This window comes from Stegodyphus dumicola, chromosome 6, assembly GCF_044657685.1.
Source record: "Stegodyphus dumicola isolate Sdum_Otavi_A_Nest chromosome 6, ASM4465768v1".
NCBI classification, from domain to species: Eukaryota; Metazoa; Arthropoda; class Arachnida; order Araneae; family Eresidae; genus Stegodyphus; species Stegodyphus dumicola.
Genome location: NC_140773.1, coordinates 18714271 through 18738637, shown reverse-complemented (window position 1 = coordinate 18738637; position 24367 = coordinate 18714271). Strand labels below are relative to the sequence as shown.

Below are 24367 nucleotides of genomic sequence, written 5' to 3'. Positions count from 1 at the left end.
ATACCAAAATTGTAACAAGGACTTAAATTAAATTTTACATTAAAACTAAATACACGAGAGCTGCTTCTATGCTTTGTCCTATTCTGTAACTGACTACACGCAAAAAACAGAATTTTACAGTATTTTACATTTTTCTCCTAGCAACAGCTTTTCGGAAAAAGGCAAATGATTTTAAGTCCCTTATCTTTATACTGTAGTCACAAACATCGATGAACCGAATGTTTGAACCTAATCCCACCGAAACATTGGTGATTCTGTGTACCTCCATTTTAACCGAGGCAACCAAAGAATTAATAAAATGAAAATAAAATGAAATTTTTATGTACAATTACTTAATATTATCATCCATATTTGAAACAAATTATGCATTTCTAAGAATCTAAAAGGAATTTAAGTTACAATCTAATCTACGGACAATTTAAATTTTTATTATATTTCAAACAAAAGAGCTTTCTATTGAAAGTAAATTCTTTTTAGCAAATACTTACAAGATATACAATGTAGGGTATACAAAGCGTGATTATGGTTGCCACCATGCTGCACATACTCAATCCTAAGCATCTGACTACCGTTGGGAAAAGCTCTGAACTTCTTTGGTAGGTCGCCATGGAGGTAATGGCTGATAGGAATTTGCCTATTATGGAAATTGCCACATCACTGTAAGGATATTCTAGAAAGATATTGAACTTTCATGAAACATCATAGATTTCAAATATATTAAAAGTATCAAATGGAAAATGGATTTCAAAATTCATTAAAGTTAATGGATGATCAAAAGAATTCTACACAATCTGAAACACAAACCAAGTCAATTAAATATGCTATGTTTCTGAATAATCCATAGAAAGAGGAAAGAATAATATCACAAACCTATCATTTGTATAAATTACCCCAAAATGCAACAAATTCTACTTGAGGTTCTAGTCAAAAATTGTACCTACTTTTCTTCTTATTCTACTAAGATGAAATGCGTGTACAATTTTTTACTTCTTTGTACGAAGTAAAAATGAAGTATTGTAATCGCGAAAAGTTTCAGGCAGCATATTTCAACGAAAATATCCATTTTGACCGCTATCGAATGAAATTTAACGATGTTTTTGCGTCATGTCTGTACGTAAGGACACAATAAAATACTCTTTTCCTTGAAAAAAATTATAAAACTGCTTTAAAATTAATTCTGAAGAGAATTTTTCGTGGCGTCTGTACGAACGTATGTACGTACGTGCGTATGTACGTATCTCGCATAACTCGAAAACGAGTAGCCTCAGAACGTTGAAATTTTGTATATAGGACTGCTATAACATGTAGATGTGCACCTCGTATTTTGGTTGCACTCGGCCGCACCAAACGTATATAAATATATTTATATATATATCCACTCTGTTACCCGGCTCAGTGATCTCAGTTTTTTTACTCTTATATGTTTGTAAATTGTAAATTTTTGCTTTAAAAATGATTGAATTATGTTGTTTTTAACTTCTGGTTAAGGATTTTATGCCTTTAGTAAATCTGTGTGCAATATTTTTAGAATTATCAGCAATTTTAAAGTTGTTTAATTGCCGATAAGCCTGTTTTTAATGGCGGCCATTGATGTTTACATTTGAAACAGGAGAGTAGTGGATTTGTTCCCAATCTAGAGAAACTTAGCTTCGCAACAACAAAGATAACGCATTCATTTTTTATTGCCATAGATATTTTGAGCTTTTATGTATTTTTGCCTTCTCGCGAAGTGAGAACTGAATTAATTGAATGAGAAACACTCAATCGTCTGTGAAAAACTGTTTCTTTTTTGTTTTATTTGCTTAATTTCTTTCATGCATCGTTCTAGCTTTATTATAGTATTTGAACAGAACATGTGGCAACGATTAGATAATTCTATTCTTTAAATGATATAAATTTTGTGCATTATGACTTATAATACGAACGAAATATATACGTTAACTGTTCTATAATTATTGGATTATAGAACAGTTAACTTAGTTTCCGTTGTATAATTATTATATAAGTTAACTGTTATATAATTATTAATACTGTTAAGTGAATCTAGCGCCAGAGTGTCGCTATGGTAAACAAATACTAGAGTGAATTTTAAAGAATGCATTTATTCTATTGTGGTTTATGCGCTGTCGGCGAAGTAGATTCAATTCAATCCAATAAGTTTAAATAAAATGCTGGAAAAATGCGTATAATTTAATATTCCAATACAAGGAAGTCATGTGGTGTACACATCAGATTTTTTTATTTTGAATGCAAGAGAACTTAATACGCTAACTGGACAGTCAAAGCCATTCCTTTCTTCAGAGCTTTTGGATGCTTTTATCCTAATCACAAAGTTGGATGAAAAGGAATGGCAGACAATGCGTAGAAAAATCTGAAAAGATTTCATCATCATAAGCGCAGGTTCTTCAGTATGGAATGTTTGCTATATCTACTACCTTCTATCAAATCACTGAAAGGCGTCGTACATCATCAGTCCCTCCTTTTCTGTTGAAGTCCATAAGACTCTGCCCCATAGAGAAAAACCTTCTCTCTTAAGTTACAATAGCTCCTTCGTAATGCCTGTTTCATTTCGAAGATTAAACGATTAAAATCATTTTGTGCCAAAGATGTCATTGTCATAAGGACTTCTGTTAAGAAAATATGGCATGTGATCCTATACCTCATACCACCATAAGACAATGGCCGACTTTTGGTCAATTTCAGGTAAATTATGAGGGATACCAGGGATGTGTTATGGGCTCACTCGAAATGCCTTCTCATACTAACTAATCCTAAAAAAAGTGCAAGCTTTAAAAGTTTACACAGAAAGGTTGAGGTGATGAGCAACTGAAGATTTCGAAAGAAGTGGTCTAGTCAGGAGGATGGGCTGCTGACCACAAACAAACAAACCATAATATATTAATAATTAATACGTTTTCATGACAGTATTCGATTATGATACTGCATGCTGTCATGCAGGATTATGCTATGAGTCATCAACAAGTATCGTCACTTTCTCCTTCATACTGGATATAGAAGCTGTCGTAGCTGAAGAATCCCATCATCCTCTATAATTATGTGCGGAGTCATAATGTTAGCTCTCCTCGTATATCTCCTTCGACTGTGGAAATTGGAGTTATTGAAACATATGTTATACTAACCTGATGTGACTTTAAGTGACTGTGATCGTTTTGTCGAAATGAAAGAATCTCCGTGAGAGATTTATGATAAAATTAGAGAAGATGTCATTCATGTAGTCAATTAAAACTAAGGAATGTAGTACCATGTAGTCAGTCCGAGCTGTCGCTATGAGACATCAGTAGAAATGGGCATACTGATGATGTATGATCCCTTCCAGTAATTTGAAACAAGTGGTAGATATAGGGGTATTTTAAGTGGTTGTAATATTTTCAGACAACCAATATGTTATCGCTACTTTTCACCTAAAAAGACTGAAAAATCGACAGGGCTCTTACTGACTTATAATCACTTCACTACGACAGCTGTCAAATTTATCTTTCGAGAAATTATTGAAATTTTAGGGGAAAGCATAACATATTAACGTGAAAATACTTTGCTTCCGGTTATAGTTTTAATGCATTGACATCTGCTGCCAGAGTTCTGGAATTCACACAATTAAGTCTGTCACTGATTAATCTCTTTTTGCACTATCTGAAATTGTCTGAAACAAACTGGATGATTAATTCAGGTGAAGCATTTGATGGATAAGGGCGCATTTAGAGATCAAAGAGGCTGAAATTTATTCGCTATTATGCCCTTTTCCTCATTACATAGTTTCATTCAAATGCAGTTCTTCATGAGTTTATAACATTATTACACTGTGATACTTCTACACTGACGGAAAAACTCCCAACGCGAAGAACATGTTGTGCTAGAAAAATGGAGTTTGATAGGCATATTTATACATCTGAAAGATGACGTCTATTCAAATATCGCACTAGGTACATAAGTGTGACGCTTATAGCGCCACTATGAATTTGCAAATCAGTTTTGTTTTAAATATGTGCCCTCTAAATGCTTTAAATATGTGCCCTGTAAACTTCTTGAGCTTTATTTATTGTTGAGATTTCACATAATGAGTTGATGTTAGGCAAGAATACCTTTAAGAAGCCAAAGAAGTCGCTATCAATATCTCAGTGAATTTGAACGATGTCTTCTATAATAGGGCTACGAGAAGGTAGATTTTCTTTTCGCGATATTGCAGAATGACTTAGCAGTAATGTATTCACTGTGCATGATTGTTGACAGCAGTAATCAAGAGAAGATACTGGCTCAAGAAGACCAGGCTCCGAGCCGCCACGTGGCACTACCGAGAACAAAGACCTCCGTTTTCGCGTATGGCTGTAGCGCATCGTTCTGCATCTGCAGCAGAAATTTGAGCTGCAGTTGGCACCACAGTAACATAGCGAACTATTAGAAATCTGTTACTTGGAGGACAACTCTGAGCCCGACTCCTTGTATCAAGCATTTTACTGACTCCAAAGAGGTCATCGAAGGACAGAATGGAGATCTGTTGCGTTTTGTGATGAAAACCGGTTCTGGCTTGGTGTCAGTGATGGCCGTTTTCTGTTCAAAAAGGAGACCAAACGAGGGCCTGTAACCAATCGGGTTTTGCGCCTAGACATACTAGACCTACACTAGAAGTTATGATCTGGGGAGCAATTTCGTATGACTGCAAGAGCACTCTCAAGGTTATCTTGCGCTCCCTGATTGCAATTTGTACGTCACTCTGGTGGTTCAACCTGTTCTGCTACCATTCATGAACAGCATTCAAGTGGGTGTTTTCCAACAGGATAAAATTCGCAAGCTGTTGTAACCCAACATGCTTTACAGAGTATGGGACATCACTGGACGTAAAGGACACACATGGGACGTATGGGTCACTTATGGGACATCATTTGGACGACAACTCCAGTTTCATTCACAACCACCATTAAACGCACCTGTATTGACCGACGAAGTGCAACAGTTATGAGACTCCATCCCACAAACTGGCATCCGGCACCTGTACGACACAATGCATGCATGTTTGCATGCTTATAATCAAAATTCTGGCAGTTACACTAATTATTAATACACTAGCTTTCAAATTTTAAATGTATCTTCTCTTGAATTAATCTGCAAACGTGAAAATTTAATCATTTAAATATGTTACTTATACAAATGTATTGCCGAAATTTCATTACTCTGCAATATTTTTTTTCTTTCTCTTCAGTGTACTTCATCTACAAGGTTCTGAATTACCGTCTAAGTTTCAAATTGGAATATTTAAGTCAGCTGGGCTGTAGATTGTTACTTTACTTCCTATTCTTACTTATTCATTTGACATACGTACATGAAAATGTAGGGGCATTCGAATCCTCGAATGCCATGAAATTTAAGGAACATTTGTTTCGTGAAACGAGCATTTGAATTCTTCGAATCCTAATCTTTAAAAAGTCTATTGATTTAATTTAAAGCTTTTAAAGATTAGTTTTATGAAGGTCGAAAAAAATTGTTCATTAAAAAAGTGTTAACCCTTTTTCCTCTTCGCTTGATTTGCTTGACAAGAAAAAAAAAGGCTGGGGGGGGTATATATAAAAATTTAACTCGAAAAACTGAAGCTTAACATTCGAGGGTTACTAAAGTTCTAATACATTTTTACTAACTTACATTCTTATCGTCTTAATATTATTGCACTTTCTTTTTAAATAGTGTTTTAAAACGGGTTTATATTACAAGCAGCATTGAAACATTGTTTTAACTAAAAACGTTTATGATTACTTCCTCCTTTTTAAGATTATGTATGTGAATGATTCGAGAAGCTCGTGGTGCAAACGACCAGAGCATTTTGAGAATTTTTTATGGTTCGAATTCAAGAAAATATCGATACGTTTAAAGAAAATTCATCACAATTTCTATTCAGAATAAACATACGCACTCCCCCCCCAAAAAAAAAATCAAGAAAACAGAAAACCAGAAGGGCAATTTCATATTGGAAGAAAAGGAGGAAAACATGTCAAATCAAGCCATGAAGTAAAAAAAAATTACATTTTCCGCTGAATCGAAAGAAGTGCAGGCGATGCAGCGAAAGATGCAAATTTCATATTCCATTCTTAACATTGATTTGTTTCCAATCTTTTTCTTGCGGTTTGCCGATGTACACATCTGCTTTTGCTTTTTGCTTTTTGCATATATTTATTCCGAATTAAAACGTGGGATGAATTTTATACGTATTATTTGTTTTAATTTATTTTGTATTACTACCACTACCACTTCCTAACTTGGTGTAGGTTTTGAACGACTTTTTACTTTGTACTTATTCCTTTTACATACAGATACAGATATATTCATATACTAAATTACGCTTATATCTTAATGAATCTAACTACGTTTATTTTGTTATTAGCCTTTGTACCATAATAAATATGACTGCATTACTAAAAAATCTGATGTGCAGAGCACAAGACACATTTTGCTGCAAATTCTGGACACTTTTTGCTGCACTTCATTTCAATTTATTTCCTCGAATTCCGTTAAATATATGCTTCTCATTCAATCAATTCAGTTCTCACTTCACAGCAAGGCAAATATCCATAAAAACAAAAAAACACGAAAAAAAGTTAAAAACAGTTAAAAAAAACAGTTTTTACAGTTAAAATTATAGTTTATATGCGAAGAACAAGCAATTCAGCCTACGGGCAGAAAGACAAAATTTATCTGCAACAAAGTGAGTTAACGTTTGGTCCCACTGGGCAAAAAAGACATGGAATTTTGATGTATCAACTTGACTTAATTCCCTATACTACTAAGAAATTCGCGCCACGTTAGGCTAAGCTGTACTTACACTTTTAAATTGTTGATGGTTCTACAACTATTGCATGCAGCTTAACTAAAGGGATAAAAACCTTACCCGCAACATAACAACATGATTCAATCACGTTGTGAAGTTTACTTAATTTACATAGCAGTTATTTCATGTCTAGAATCTTACTGTTACTTCTGTCTTTTCGTTTATGAAAATTAGCTCTCGTATACTTAAGTGAGGTTTTGAGATTGTTAAGTCAGAGTGTGTTCGGAAGTCTGAAAACCACGTTATTAGTTTTACTATTCTAGATAAGAGTTTCTAGAAAAGTTTCTATAATAGAGTTTCTAGGGTTATGGAGCAATAACCAGAGACTCAAACGTGGTAGTCCCTTTGGACAGGTTATTTCTGACCGGCTTATCGCCATTTCTAAAGAACATCACAGCTTATCTCAGATTATTCACCCCTCTGAAGGTCTCGATGGGGTTTACTTTCATGTTAACCTTTCTATCTAGGTTAGCAAACAGGTGGAATAGCCGCGCTACTTGAAACAGTTAGCACTTGAAATAATTAATAATGTATGCCCCTATGGAAGCTGTTCACATGTATACGGACGGCAGTAAACTTGTTAATAAGAGTTCTGGCAGTGGCATTTACATTAGATTTAGGGATCAAGAAATAAAAATTCAAAGAAGAAATCCAGACTTCTGCTCGGTATTTCAAAGCCAGTTTATTGCAATTCTGGCGGGTCTGGACTCCATCATGAGGCTTCCTCAGTCAAAAGATATCTGGATATTTTCAGATAGTAAACGTGCCATCCAGCACTTGGCTGATTGGCATAAAAGGAGGGATATTACAAGTGCAGACATCCTCAGGAAACTAAAACAACTTTCCCTTTCTCATCGGAATCACTTTCAGTGGATTCCGTCCCATGTAAACGTCGCTGCAAATGAAATTGCGGACCGCTTGGCTAGAGCTGGTGCTAGCGTGACTGCAACACCTGCCGCGCCTCTTACTTATATGGAGCTATTTTCTAAATGTAAGGCAAAGAATAAGGCCGTTTGGATGGTCCCAGCAGTGCATCCATGGTACCAGTGTAAGTGCCCTGGCGGCTCCTTGGTTCAGAGCAGCAATAGACAAGATCAAATTGCACTTACTAGATTCCTTAGTGGCCATGTGTTATCAATGACTTTTGTCGGTGGTAATAAACTCTTCGAAATATGCACTAAGTGTTCCTCCGCACAGGCCTCTCCTGACCACATCATATCTTGTCTGAGGCTTACCAAGCAGGATGTGGTTCAAGATCTCCTTTTTGTACTGGACTCTTTCAGGGCGAATGAGCTCATGGACCTGATCTAGCTCTGCTGGTCACGGGGATGAGAAACAGCACAGCAAACAACAGAGTTTCTATGTTCTGCGTTGCTGCTTGGCGATAGTTAAATTCACACCGATGAATTCCGAGCCAAACTCGTTATTAAAATGCTGTATGTAGCCTTTGGCTGTTAGCTATTTTAATTTAGTTCTATATTTTAGTTTCTACCTTGAGTTCTCTCCATAAAGGCTGGCGGATTTGTAAGCACTAGGTGTGCCTTTTGTTCATCTATTTTTAGTTTAAAATAAAGGTGTCTTTTACAGCCTTCTTAACTTTTTGTACTTTAGACATAGCTTATAACTTTCCAAGTATTTTTCTCAAATGGCGGGCATTAGCCATTATAGGCGTTGCCCACTTCTAAGGCTAAAAGTGGTAGTAATTTTATTATTTAGGTGACTAATAGGTGGGCCATCGTTGCCTCCTATGAAGGGACAGATAATTTACGTCCATGCCTTGTCGGGTGTTCGAACTTGGGCTCTTTGGTAAGGTAGTCAGAGCCTCTACCCACTTCCCCCTCTGGGTGGCCATCATTTAAAGGACGAAATGCACAAATTACCAACAAGCAAGAAGGAAAAACAAAACTCACCGAGCCGGGTAGCTGTGTGTGTGGTATAACAATTCCCTATACAAAATAGCAAGGTTCTACGACTAATCGTTTTTGACGTATGCGAGATACATACATACGTACGTGCTTATGTACAGATGTCACGAAGAAATCCCTTTTGAATCCATTTTACGATCCGGTTTAGGAAAAAAGTCCTTTATTGCGTCCATACGTAAAGATGTCACGAAAAAAAAATGGAAGTATGAATCATTGAAGTATGATGTCGAAATTTTTCGACATAACGATACTTCCTTTACTTCGTAGAAAGAAGTAAAAAAAATATAATTGCTAAGAGAATTTTCAACTGTTAAAAATCATAATAAAAATTAGAAAGAACCTAAGATTGTTTCTATTATTTCGAAAGATCTTTTACCTATCACAGACAAGACGCATACAAGGCCTGTAAGAATGAAGCTAATAATAAGTGTAAATCTCCTTCCAAACCGTTCCATCAGTAACCAACTTGCTAAGTTGCCTGGCACTTCCATCACCGCCAGAAGAAAGAAGTTTAGGAATTCATTTCCAGTTAAGTTGTAAACATTTAACTGCAGACCTTCATATGCCAAGAAACTTGCAGTCCTGAAAGGAAATCAGCAAGAATAAGTTGTTGTTTAGAAATTCATTGCATTATTCTGAACGAGTTTTGGTACAGAACAACAAAAATAAAACAGTAACAAACCCGATCTAAGGCGGAATATTGGTAATTCACCCATAAAAATTATACATTCATGCAATAATAGTTTCACTGCTGTTGTTACTTCCGTCTGTCTGACTCATTAAATAACTGGTTTCAGACCAACATAAAACTGTCTACATATCGCTCTCCGCTTGCGCTATAGAAGAAATTGCTTTTATTTATTCGTCAAACTATATCAAACATCAGAACAAAATGCAACACAGTAATAACTTAGGTACCTTCATATGTTTTTATTTTATTGCTTTAATTATAATGTTAATAAATTATAATTAAATCAATAAAATAAAATTATAATGTTAATAAATTAAAAGACATTTTATATTATTAAAGTTAAACCGAAAATTCAATATTTTTATGAACCGAAAGGAAAATAAAGGACCGAAAACCGAAAGGAAAATTTTAAACCGAAAGGAAAATTAAATAAATAAATATATAAACTATTGAAATTTAATAAATGAATAAACTATAAAAAAGAAAGAAAGTTTCTTTCTGAAAAGTCTGAAAGGTTTCAGATTTTAACGGTCACTCAAAAGGGTTTGTTAAGGTATTTTGCGTTCTCGGCGAGCTCATAGTCTACCAGTCTGCTAGTCTGCTTGGTCTACCAGTTTGCTAGTTTGCTCTCGCTTAGCTTTATCATTAATCATCGTTTTCTTCCACTTACTAGGTATACTGTTAAACAAAAAAATTTCAAAATTTTTAAACGTTGTTGCATTGAAGCACATGCATAGTATTCCACATGCATTGTTAAGTGAATATATATTTATATTTTTTCAATCTTTTTTTCGGGTCTCCATAACAGTATCAAGTTAGTTCTTAGTAATACGAGTAATCAAAAATATTTTGTCTTTTTATGGTCAGCGCATTAGATTAACACATTATATTTATGTGTTAATTAATAAAATTGAATTCAAAGCAAAATCACAAAATATTTAGAATGAGCATAGTTCACGCGGCCAGACATCTAGAAAAGTTATAATAAAAAAAGAAAAAAATATGTAATGACTTTAATGAGTTCATTTAGTGAAATTTTATAAAAATATTGAACACTGCTAATTAGACATCTCATAAGTTTAATGCATGCTAATTTAAATTCATTACATTAAAAAGTAGACAAATATATTCTTAAGAGCTATGTTTATTGCTTTTAAACCACTTAGTTTATTACTCAGTAACTTACAGATTAAGGCTTTGCTGACACACTGGCGAGTGGATGATAAAAGCATTTTATTTCCGGCTGCTTAGCGCATTACTTTCATGCAGCTGAGTTGATTAATTAAAACTGAAAGCTGTTGAATCTTACATTTTTCCGTATGGCAACAGTCCCGCGCCCTGGAGATAAAAAGGTTTCATTTCGAACTGTGTTCCCGCCGCTCCCTTTTAAATAGTTGAGTTTTTAATCAAAAAATCATTAAAGTTTTACAAATTATGAAATAAATGTAATAAAACAAACTCAAAATTTGGGCTCCCATGTGCACATGTTCGAGTGGGGGGACTACCTAATTCAAAATTTTTTGGCTCTAGGTATCGTCATTGTTTCATAATGCAAGGATGCATTAAGATTCTTCATTAATTAATTTCTTTAAAAATAAGACAGGGTGACAATATTTGGTGACAAGAATTTTAAAGCGATGTATCTATCGTATAGAATAAAAGAACACAAAATACCATTCGAGACTAGTATCCCGTTTTGTGCTAAAATTTTTATACTGCAGAAACTTCTTCGTTAGTAGGCTACAATTTTCAGAAATGGAACTTAGTTCGATAAGAAAAATAATATGATGAATTGTTTTTATCACTTTTTATTCCATTAAATGGACTGATGAAGCACAATCTACTTACTTAATTTATAATGGAACGTTAATTAGAGCATGGCATCATATAAAGTCTAAACTATTACGATACCTTAATACAGTGCGTGCAATGTACGGCAATAAACCGAAGGATTAACATTTAACATATGCACAATTTATAAAAACTTAAAATAAAGAAAAAAAACCCTTTTTAACTGCAGAAAAATAACAGGCCTTACATGAAAGAGAAGACTGTTGCCAGCTGCAATTAAATGTTGGAAATATTCAAGGAAAAATATAGAAAGAATATTCATAAATTTCTTTCATCGAATGATAATGTTAGGGTGTTTCTCCCACCTTCTTAGCATGCCTTCGTAGTGTAGTGGTCTGCACGCTGGGCGAGTATTCCAGAGATCCATGGTTCGATTCTCTGCGAGGGCGTTGCTCATCTACTTCCAAAACATTCCTAATGTTTCTAAACGCATTTAAGAAAATTTTAATCTCTAATTGCAGAAACGTGTAACCAGAGTTAAGAATAAGTCAAAATTTGCAGTTTAATTAGATTAAAAATGTTTCATTTCTTCCTTAGGAAAATTAATAGTATATGTAAACTATGCATTCATAAGAAGTATACATTAAAGATGATGAGTTTTCCCAAATGAGGATTCTTACGTAAAAGTACAAAACAACAAAAAAAAAAAAAAAATGTAGGCAGACATAGCTAACCGTTACATCTTTATTTTTCATAGTAAAGTTAACCGTTACATCTTTATTTTCCATAGTAAAGCTCCCTTCCGTTCTAAAAACCTAAAACATCTACACGGCTAGGGCCGCTGTTACTCAGCGTTCTGGAATATTTTCCAGAACGCTCAGTTCGTGATTTTATAACAATCTCCCCAGCTTAAGTACGATGGAATGGTATTCAAAATCAAGGAATACGTCTCTTCGAGTTTTCGTATTATTCATACACTTTTGGAAATGACTCATTGTCTCAACGAGATTTAAGGTCTGCTTCGTATTGCGCAAATTCTCTTTTGTTGGGAACAGCCTGCAAGACTGTTTTTTCATTTGATTGATTACCTTCCACTTCTTACTGGTCTTATTATGTCATCGGTTCATATTTTTACTTAAACAATACGAACATACCCATCCTTCCCTGGATACAGCTACATTCTTTATAGCTGCCAAACAACCCATCTGTTGTTTGCATTCCCAACTAAAATTATTTCTCCTAATTTCACCTGTTCTTTGATTTTGCGGCATTTTTGGAATTTTAAGCAGATTTAAGTATTCAACTCTGAAACCTTTTCTTAAATCGTTTCTCAGTTTTTGACGGCACTGCCAACGTTTTTACAACTTTGTTCCATTTATGTCATCAAATTCAATTGTATAATCTTCTGTATATATTGTGCCTTAAAAACATGTTTGGAGATAAAGGAATTAAATTTTGAATGTCCGGATATGGTCAGAGGACGGGAGTTGATGACATTTTCAAATTCTTTTAAAACAGAGTATCTCTTCATACTCTAGACTTGCCCTGCCTCTTACTCTTCAACATATCCTTTATAATTCTAATCATTCTTTTCCACCACCCTCTCCACCGTACCGATGTAAAAGGGTTGAATATCCATTTAATTTTCTTAATAGTCGCCTTTTACTCCATTTCTTTTCAATTTATTATCTGGAAAATTTTATTAGTTCAATAAAGTTAGTACCCATTAACTGAATATATGGTCTTCCTTTCCGAGTTATGAATTTCCTCAGGCTTCGCATAAATGCTTTTATGGTAGAGCAGTAACAACCTCAAATGTATATTGCCCGATAGACAGCGCATGTAAAAATCATTATCCATACCTTCTTTTGACCAGAAGTATAAAGGTCCGGTTAAATCTATATCCGTAATGTGAAAAAGTGCCGTTACTCTTTCTTTCGGTAAGGGTATGGGGTTTACGTCAAAACTGGGTATCTTAAAACTTCGACATCGACCGAAATTTTTTTAATTACATGACGAACGGTCCTTCTACATTAAATAACCCACAATTGTTCTCTCAGAATTGCCATTAAAGGGAGTCATCACTTTTGAGCAACACAAGAAGTGAGAATTTTAGCTGATTTTCGAGTTTTAATAAGTCAAATTGTTTTGGTCATACATATATGAAATTTTCAGTGTGTCATCTCTATACATAGATGATTATCTTCCTTGATTTATTTTACTTAATAGTGTATAAGACTTTGTTTTATAAAGAAAAACCTAACTGTATTTTCCAAAAATTTAAAATTTGTACTGAAGCGCTACGCGCAAACTGACAGTAATACAAATGTAGTTACAGTAATAAATTTTATAATTTTGTAATCAAATATCATTAGGTATGATTCTTCACCTATTTAAGTTTTAAAATATCAAAGAATATTAATACCATTACAATAAGATGTTAGAAAACAGAAAAAGCATTAAAAATGTTTTAAGTGAAATTATATAACTACTTAAAAAATAATTTTTCAAAGAAAATGTTAGGTGCATTTTTTGAGCAATATCATCATGTATTTACTCTGAAAATTTTAAATCAATAGCTATGATAGATTGTTTTAAAGAGTGCGCGCAAGTATGAAAATCACCATTTTGAGAAAAATGGTTTTAAAGTTTAAAGTTTCAAATTTTTTAATATATGTTCTCTCAAATAATACTAAAACAGTTTAAAACTGCCCAGCTGCAAACAATATACCCTCCTGTTCTTCAATTAGCTGTTACTGCAACAAGTTTGGCTCTTTTTCTTGCTCTGCGAACATGTATTGTAGACGTCTCTGCCTTTATTTCGGCTGACTGAATACGACAGTGATCAATGTCTGCTGCAAACTTTACTGCATTATCAGCAATTCGGTATCCAAGTTCATTCATAGTATGTAATCGCCCAGGTTGACCGTCGCTATATATAATAACTGCCTCATTCACTGCTGTCTTAGCAATATTATAACCACACCCGGAGTTTTTAGGACACAATTTCCAAATCAAAGCATTCAATGATTCATTTGGATTCTGTGTATGTCCTCCTAAACACTTTTTAGTAATAATCACACGATAAGATCTTTAAATATATCTTTGGTAGCATCCATTACAGGTGGTGGAATTGAATTTTTATGTTTGTACGATTTCAGATTTTCACTCGCACTCACTCTTTGATACGTGCACCACGAAGTGATTAGGTTCCACGTCGGTTGAACGTTTGTGGTAAATTATTGCCCAGACTGCCTTTTGCATATATTTTACAGAATTGCAAAGTTTTTTAATAGCATTTCCATAATAAATTGCCAATTCGGTTATATTATCATCCGTAAGGCGACCTTTTCCACTGAGAGTTTTATTATCACTAAGTTTCTTACCCTTCATTTCTTGTTTTCGCTTTCGTTATCTAGTGCCTATTATTTTCTGAATTCGTCCGACACATTCGGTTTTAACAATATACATGATTTTAACAGTAAAAATTAATGCAATCGACAAGTGAACATTCGTAAGCAGCTACGTGTACAAATGTAAACAAACGTCAGGTGATGATTTAAATGCCCGATCTGGCAATATTTACCTAAGAATCGTTTTCTTTATTTCATAATTTTTAAGGTTCTAATTCGAATATCTTAACATTTCTGAGTCTGTTTGTTTTAACAGACTCAGAAATGTCTACAGCTTCTGAAAATGCAAAAAAATAAAATTCGATTTTTTGAATATGTAAAGGTGATGACTCTTCCACTAATCTCTCAGAATTGCCATTAAGGACTGAATATCTGCATGAGAATTTTCTTCGTGTTTTTCCTTAATTATTAGATTAGTGATGGTATGGTTAAAGAAACGACAGTGACCTTACGACAGTCGTGAGTTTCTAAGGTCGTGAGTACAGTATTAGTGACAGTATGGTTATATTTGTCTTGCTGATACAAAGTAATTCAGCATAAATTTACATATTTTCTTGATTTTATTATTTCAGTTTTTAATTTTGAATACTCTTAAATATGCTACTTATTGTCTCTTTGTACATATTTAGAAATATTTAAAAACCTTTCTGTTTATTCTGTAAACGAAATGCTAATTTTATTTTAAAATATGATCTGAAATTTCAAATAATCATTGGGAAAGAACTTGTGCAAAAAATATTAAATGGTAGGAAATAAACAACTTTAAAAGCTTCAGTCATTCTCTTACCAACAGATACTGATAAATGCGAAGAGTTTTCTCATGTGTGGTACCCTCAGAATATCCGTTGCTGAATGCTTCAGACCCTTCAGCTTTTCGTCTTTACACTTTTCGTCTAAAGCCTATTCAATATTAAACAAGTTAACAGTTATCAGATAACAAAGATGAACAAAATATTAAGCATTTTACTGATATGTGTCTAAAGCCTGTATGCAAGAATTACAAATTTTCTTTAATAAATTATGTTAGAAGTATTGCATTATTCCTTACACGAACATCGTTAGCAACTAATGCATTGTATCCAGTGCGAAAGTCTGCATAAAGTAGTTCATTAAAATTTTCAAGTACGTTTTAAAGTAAACGAGCAATGAATAATTTATTGGAGTTTTCTTTAAATAATGAAACCACTTGGATAAATGTAAAGTTACTTTTAACATAACACTACTTTCGAATATTACTTATATGCTCTTGTACTTATATTCAAATACAAAAGATCTCTTACAATCTGCGATTGATTAGTTTGCTAATGTCTGTAATCTGAACTCAGCTTTTTAATGTAGACAAACAAAATTTCGATTTTTAGAAGGTTCCGTTTGGCGATTTCAGCTGAAATGTTTTTCTTTTGTGTACATAAAAATAAACCTTAAAAATAAAAATACACTGTATTTAACACACATGTTGATTGAAGAAGGGAATTTACATTGTTCTCAAAATTATTTAGAATTTTCTGTACTCGTTTCAACGTCAGTTTGAGCGGGGGGGGCAGTGTCCGAAAAGTTTTCATTCTGTATTCAAACTTCCCAGGTGGATTGTTAACATTTGGCGTAACTAGTAAACGTATTTGATCAATGGCGAATAGGGATACACTCTTGAAACTAGCACTTGCAAAGATTTTCTAGCTCAAAAGTTCAAAAAATGTTAACAACAATTTTCTTACGTTCCTCGCCGCGGCTCTAGGCCATTTTCGGCATTACACGGCCTAACCCCCTCATTGGTTCCGAAGGTTCAACCCATGGAGGTAGGAAGCTAGACCTCCATGGTTTCTTACCTCCATGGTTCACCCTCCTTCCCCGCACGTCGGAAAGAAGGACATTATCGCCTTACGGCGACGCTGTCACTCGGGCTGCAAGTAGCAGAGGGACATTACCCAGCGAACATGGGACACTGCCCCCGAACTATAGAGCCATTCTGCTCTAGGACACGCCAGACCACTGGGCTGGCCAATAAGTGACCTTACCGGGGCATCCAGAACCACTAGGTTCATAATGTTTTTACCCTCGTGGCATATACTGCCTAGGTACAGATCCTAGCCAGTAGCTTTGCAGAATTCTCTATGTCGACCCCCCGAGGGGGGACAAAACGTGGTAAAAAGGACTAATGAACAAAAACATTTTCAATTTTAGCATTTTAATAGCAGTTCAAATATGCATGCACAAAATGTAATGGGAGAATTAGTACAGGATTTTGAATTGGGGAAATCCTTACGAATAGGGCTTCTGTAAACTGTGTTTTTATTCATTTCTCTTTCATTTAGGAGCGCCAAAATTACCTTAAAAGTAATTTCTTTGGCGGATATACATTGTTTTAGACTAAACCATCCATAGCGCGTTTACCAAAAGGGTTCTAATTTTCTTGAAAAAAAATTTATTTCTACATTACATTTTCCCTTTGAGCTAACAATATTTTCTTTGCATGTAATTGTCTTAAAATATACAAATCTTGATTAACTAATTCTTATGGCTTGGGCGCATTTTAATTAATTATTTGTGTCCAAACAAACCAGGTTTGAAATAAAATCCAGAAAGGAAAAGATGTAAACAAAACCCAGAAAGACATCATCTATGATCCGCAAAATTCATTAATCCATAGAACCTTTATCTCAAGGTAAGCATATTCTCAGAATTCTATTGTGTTATTGTCGAGTTTAAATAAAAAGCTCACTTTAAATTCATTAATAAGAAACCTTGAATAATGCTTTTAGTACATAATTACATTAAAAGTATTAGAGTGGGAATCTGCTATGTGAATTATTTTATTTATCTAAAATGCATTTCATTTGCAGTGAACATATTATTTAAATAATTGTAATAACAATGATAAAAATAATATTTTAAATTATTATTAAATAATAAGAATATTTTAAATAATTTTATCTATATTTTTAAAATATTTAAATTTTAGATATTCATGAAAATGCTAATAAATCGAAAGCTAATGATTATACCTAATGCTTAAAATACTTTTTTTTTTTTTTTTTTTTTTTGTTTCATACTTGAAGATCCTTCATGTCAAATCGTTCCTTCAAAAGTAAATGTTCAGTATTAATCAGTAAAAAATGTACATTCAATTTTCATTATTATTAATGTTTATAATTTTATTATCCAATGCAATGCATTTTTAACGTAAAGATGTCACTTATTTTCAAATGAGTACCTGTAGTTTTGTCAGCAGAATACAAGGATTGAGAGTTTTTCCATTCTTCTTTGCAATTTTTTTCATAATTCCAAATGCTTCTTCACATCTTCCCCGAGAGACCAACCAACGTGGGGATTCGGGAATAAAACTAAAAATGAAAAAGAATATTTTTCAGTCGTTATGTATCATATTAACTAACTTCATTCCTTTGATTCTCCGTAATTCTTCTATAAATCACTACTTTCGAATCCAGAATCGTCAGAAAGAATCTTAAAGAAGCTTACTGACATATCACTATGAATCATTATATTCTGAACTGATATCTCCAATGAATCTATTGATATTTCGATGAGTAGTTATATGGGTACAGAACAAAAAATTCATGTTTACTCCGCATTATTAAATACTTGTACCGAAACTTACATTTTAAACTGCATTTTATCATGTTGCAAGCTATGTAATACGTTTTTGAGCTTAACCCAAAGATTTATTGCATTACTATTCTTCAATGAAGTGCTCCGTATATATCTCTCATTTAGATGTCTTTTATACATAAGTATCATTTATATGTCTATAGGTATAAATTTATATGTTTTAAACGTGTAAATGTCATTTCGTCATTGTCGCGATTATTCCTATAGCAAAGTATTTCATTTATACGATGCATAACTTCACTTATATGTCGTTTATCATTTCCTGCTTCTTTTCGAAACTCAAATAGATTCACCCAAAATCATTTCTTTCTTTCGGTTGCATTTAAAAGCTGCACCTTGAGATGTGTGAGAAGGAAATTAAAACGATGGGTATCTCAGACTGGTACAGAGGCTAAAAACCGGCTTTTGGATTGTAGGGTTTATATTTATTTTAACTAACATTTATTTTAAGCTTAAACTACCTTTCCTGTCAAGCCTTACTTTCCCCTGGAACTGCCAATGCCAGAGTATGTAAATTTTAGTAGAACGCGCAAGGATTCAAATTATCAGCGGAAGTATTCTGAGTTAAATAGAAAGGAAACGAGTTCGGGATGTGCTGTTCTTACTTCACGAGCGCGGAGGTAGTTAGCCAGAAATTGAAGAACCCCGCGTTTCGGCTTGTGTGCTTGCCTGGAAGTATTGTTAATCGTTCAACGTGATCTTCAAGTTTGCTGAATTAGCAGCGGTATTGTAAAACGCGGTGAGGTTAGTTACTTTTAGAGAGCCTTGTAGTTAGAGTCTTGTCTTTAGTTTCTTTTCAGGTTATTATTTTTATTTTACCGCCAAGTTGGCGTAGTTTGTGAGCGTCAAGAGCACGCACTTGTAATTTATTACGTTGAATAAAAAGGGACTTAAACCCTTAACAAGACTCTGTCTTTTATCCAGTTTCAACAGTCACCTCTTGGTTGCGTGCAAGTTGGAGGCGCGCAACGCTACAGGATGAACGTTTGAAGTTATGGGCGGAATAGAAATGTTGGTCCAAGTGGGGACCATTTTTATGAATTAGAGTATTCTACCTAAGAACGTACTCTTTTCCCTTTCGAAAGTAATTTTCAGCACGTGCTACTACCACACATATATTTAAAAAATTAATTAATTGTAATTATTTAAATTTTAAATTGACATTAATTAATGCTAATAATTCAAGGCAGTTAGAAATTGAATAATTTTTACATTATTAATTAAAAGTTAAATCTATTGTGGCACTCACAGTAATGAGAGGGATGGACCGGCCGATTCTCGCCCAGCTGTTCTACGTCTGCGTGTGTCTGCTTAAGTCTGAGATTAGCTTCTACCTCAAGCAGATATCAGTACTTTGTATTAATTTATGTCAGTGATGGAAATGGTTTTCCACAAGATAATTCATCACAACCAAGATTTGGCTACTGCGCCCTTGAAAAGAGAGAAAATATAAATTATTTTCTGCTGTATGCCCCCGCGGTGTAAAGTAGTCGGGAGGTTTCGGTTTTGAATCCCGGCGAGGACATTGCACATTTTTCACATCTTCTGCATCGATAAACTTAATGACTCTACACGTTCTTAAATGTTTATTTGGAATAGTTAATTGCGCTTAACATTGATGAGTTTCTTAAAGAAATTAATAAAAATGTGTGCTTTCTGGGAATTAGAATTTTTTTAAAAATGATATGATTACAAGATCAAAACCAAGCAATTATTTGATATATTTGACTGTGAACATTGAATAGCAGTTTTAAATTACTTACAGAATGGTACAACATTGAAATTGTGATACATCGTATTCCATATTCTCTCAGGTTTTCGAGAAATATTTATTAACATTTTTAGATGAATTTTTAATACGGGACATATTTAACTTAACGACATATCGACAACATACTCCTAATTTAACGACGGGAAAATGGGAATAAAGAGAAATATTCGAACAGATATAAATAAATAAAATAATTTTTGAAGAAAATCATATGAGCCACGCATTAAAAGTAAACAAAAATTGCTTAATTTGTTTTTATGTTTTACGAAATTTAATAATGAATACTATAATGTAATGTTTATTAACATGTTCTAATTTTATAAATTCTTAACTAATTTTTAAATTGGATATATAACATTTTTTATTTTATATTGTTATAATTTAGTTCGAATAAAATTAGAATATTGTAAAAAATTCTGATTCATAATCATTAGTTTTTCTTTACATTGCTTTCAAGTTGAGAATTATTTATCCATAACTATTTAATTAAAAGTTTTAATATTTTTATGTCATATTCAATTCTTATATCTTTTACACAGGTTTAAACATATACGCAATGAGTCTATAAAACACCAGGACTTCATTCACAAAAAATAGAATATCTAGAAATATAAACTTTATTACTTTTAGCGTCCTATGTGCAGTATTTCTAGAACAATACGTTGCTTGACCAGGCACTCACTCTCATATAGCTTCTAGATTGCTTTGTAGAACACTATTCTCGAAATAGACTTGCATAACATTGCTCCGTTTAGTTTTACGAATTTCTAAAATGCTATCAAAATGTTCCTCTTTAACTTGAAATTGTATCTTAATGGACCTGAAAGCAGAACTAACATGTGTGAAATCTGACGTGTAAAAATATGCTACACTTTTGTTTGCAACTCAGCAGCTTCATGACAATTGCTGTGTATGAAGAAGCCTCAATGTGCTTATCATTTAATTAATCACTGAATTCGTATCGGCTTGCAGTGACTGCACGGAGTCGACAAAAGAATTAACTTTAGAATTCTATCCTTAAGATATTTTAATGCAAAAAGCTTAAGATACGTTAGTATCTTGTGCTGCTGACTATTACTTGAATGCTTGACTAAGATTGGTTGAAAAACTTGAAGACATAAAATTTTGGAAATGAACTATGTATGTACGTTCCATATGATAAGTAGACTTACCTCCAACAAAATAAAAGGAAAACCGTCATTGAAGCCGTAATTAGGCTCAAGGTAACCCAGCTTCTTGATAAATAAGCAACTGCAGGTAAAAGACATAGTCCAAATGTCCAACAACAGCTCTGGACTCCATTTATAAAGGCGCGTTTTTCTGGAGAGACGATCTCTAAAACTAAATTAGAGCAAATAAATAAGTTTGCAAAAATCATACAGTAGTGCGCAAATTAATGTTGTAAGGATTATATTAATTTATCTAACAGTTAAATTTTAAGAGGTATAAGCAACCCGTATACCGACAATGTTAAATTGGCCATTTTCAATGTACCTTTTCTCAAAGTCTGCTGTAGATACACGCTTGAAATATTTTTGTGTAATTAAAGTATACCTATCTGATTATACTGAAATGAGCTTTTGAAACATTTTTAATTTTAGAGTAATTTACATAATGTTTTGTTAGGCATAGTAAAATTTAGCACCTCACACAAAAATTTTTCAAATTTTTTTTTTCCTAAGTTTATCACAAAAATCTCATTTCAGTAAATATTAGGAAACTAATAAATAAGCCATAAACATGTTAGATGCCTGAGAGCAGTAGTTCCTCAGAAAAGGTACATCGAGTGTAAAAAAATCAGGTTTGGAGTAAAACGCATTTTTATGTAAAAATCCTCATTGATCAAAGCAGTCGATGACAAATTAAAACTGGATTTTTTTTACAGTTCTTATTTTCATACAGATTAAAGAATGGTATTTTTAGAAAGATAAAAGTATATAGAGAATTTGAAAATGCAAAAATCCGAAATCATAATTTTTTGAAAGATTTTGGGGTTCCAACACCCCTTAAACTTCCTTTCCTATTATTTCTGAATTTCAACTTAAAACTTAAGGCCAGAATGTATTTTTAGAATCACGTTTTAATGCGAATTGAGGAAGAGAGGTATTTAACCCCGAAGTTCTACTGTCTTAATTAGAGAGAACCAAAGATTTTTGCTAGCACGCGTCCGCCATTTTAGGCTACGCTGCCTTAAGCTATTATTACGCTCGGCCATACGTTAGGCCCTTGATACTTTTGAGGTCAATCAGTGTTAAGTGGCCAACTCCGTTAGAAGTTTGATAGCTTCGGCTACAACTTTTTAGTTAAGATTAGTTTAGTTTAGGTTTTAGTCTCTTACGTTCAAGCTCGAATGTCGGCTTTTATTGTACACTCCAAGACGGAGTTCTGTTGTACCTTATTGGAATAATAAAGGGTTGTGCCTGCATCCACTGGTACTATGCCATTGTGTCACTGGTGTTCACATACTCCACAAGAGAAGAAGTCTATCTTCACAGGGGTGCCTACAACTCGTCAAACACCACCTTAAACAGGTAACAGAATCTACACCAGGTAGAACGTACCAATTTCACATGTGTATTGAACAGCTGACCAGTGCATCAAATGCAATAATTCATCAAAGTACATGTTAAAGTAGCACACCCATGGACCGCTAAAATCTGAACATTGAACTTGGACCAAATGGAACACTACCTATCTAATTACCGCAGTACAACATTCAATACATAACTCAAATGTAACACCCTAGGTATCATACAGCATATGCTATGCCAAAACCAACAAGCTCTATAATGAACATAACCTCTTGCATTGTAAATAATCTGTAATAGTATGATAATGCTATGTCGTATGAACATAACATTTTGCATTGTAAATAATCAGTAATAGTATGATAATGCTATGTCCTATGAACATAACTTCTTGCATTGTAAATAATCTGTAATAGTATGATAATGCTATGTCCTGTGTGTTGAAGTATGTTGTAACAGTATGTTGTAACAGTATGTTGCGCTATGTCCTATATGTTTTTAGTGCTATGTCCTATGTTTACTGTAATCAGGTCCCCTGTGGAAATGGACGGTGCCAAAACCAGCAAGCTCTATAATGAACATAACTTCTTGTACTGTAAATAATCTGTAACCATACGTTAATGCTATGTCCTATGTGTCGAAGTATGTTGTAACAGTATGATGTTCTATGTCTTATTTGTTGTTAGTACTATGTCCTATGTATACCGTAATCAGGTCCCCTGTGCAAGGGGTGGTAGGCTAGAGAGGTAGTGCATGGGGACTATACCATTTTTGTCAATGGCGATGGCGTGGTGCCCCCTGTACTTGTTCCTGTCCTGTCCTGTACTAGGAACTCAAGCGATTATTCGCTTATCAGTTCTTCAAAATCAACTGTGGCTTTAAAGTACACAGTGCAGAATCTGATAATGTGAACAAGAGGGAGTTTTCGTTTAATTGTACTTCTTGAGTTTGGCAGGCTTAATTTACAGCTGATATTTAACTGAGGTTAGGCTCATCTGTTTACTATTTCGTACTGTATTACGTTTAGGAGATTCAGTGCAATTGTCTCTCTATGGCGGTATTACATCTGTATTACATAGCGAAAAAGCTGTGTTACAAGTTTTAAACGATGGACCTTACTCCAAAGAAAAGAAGTAAGATAGTGACATTAACTGAACACTCTGCTATGGCTCAGATGGACATTGCTAAAGTGTGTAATGTGAGTCTGGATGCTGTTAATACAATTATTAGACGGTTAAATGAGATTATCACACCAGAGGAAAAGAAAGTGTGGGAGAAAGCGAGAAACTATGTCAGGGATGACTCTGTTTAACTAAGGAAATCCAAACAAAATCCTAGCTTCAGAAGTTTTGACCTTCAAATAGATTTAGCAAAGTCAGGCATTCATGTTCTTGACTCGGCTGTTAGTCGTAAGCTACTAAAAACTAGACGTAAGGTTGTCCATCCTTATCAAAAAACAACCTTTAACTAAGCTATTAATAAAAAAAGGGACTATCCTAGGAAATAAGATATAAAACAAATGGAGGGGAAGGCATTGCGAAAACCTTTTATATTCAGATGAAACCCATTTAGTTGTGCAAGGACAAAGGTCTGGCTAGTTACCTCAGGAAATCACACAGCCAGAAACTGTCTCATAAACATATCGAACAGTCTGTAAAATACCCCGATAAGAAAATATATTGGGGGTACTTTCCTATTCATGGGCCAGGATGACAATTGGCAGCTGATAGAATGATAAATTCCAACAAATATATTGAAGTATTTAAAAGAAAATTAATTCCTAAGTTGA

The 24367-nt window shown here is 33.8% G+C and overlaps 1 protein-coding gene across 1 annotated transcript in view; it reads right to left on the bottom strand.

The window, feature by feature from the left end:
• Positions 1-24367, bottom strand: part of LOC118190226 (organic cation transporter 1-like) — a 65851-nt gene that overhangs the window by 14740 nt on the left and 26744 nt on the right. The window contains exons 5-9 of the mRNA XM_035360906.2: positions 21223-21391; positions 17864-17993; positions 15440-15552; positions 9134-9339; positions 489-670 (exon numbers count right to left, since the gene is read on the bottom strand). Coding sequence (XP_035216797.1) covers positions 489-670; positions 9134-9339; positions 15440-15552; positions 17864-17993; positions 21223-21391 — 800 coding nt within the window. The remainder of the gene's footprint in view (positions 1-488; positions 671-9133; positions 9340-15439; positions 15553-17863; positions 17994-21222; positions 21392-24367) is intronic.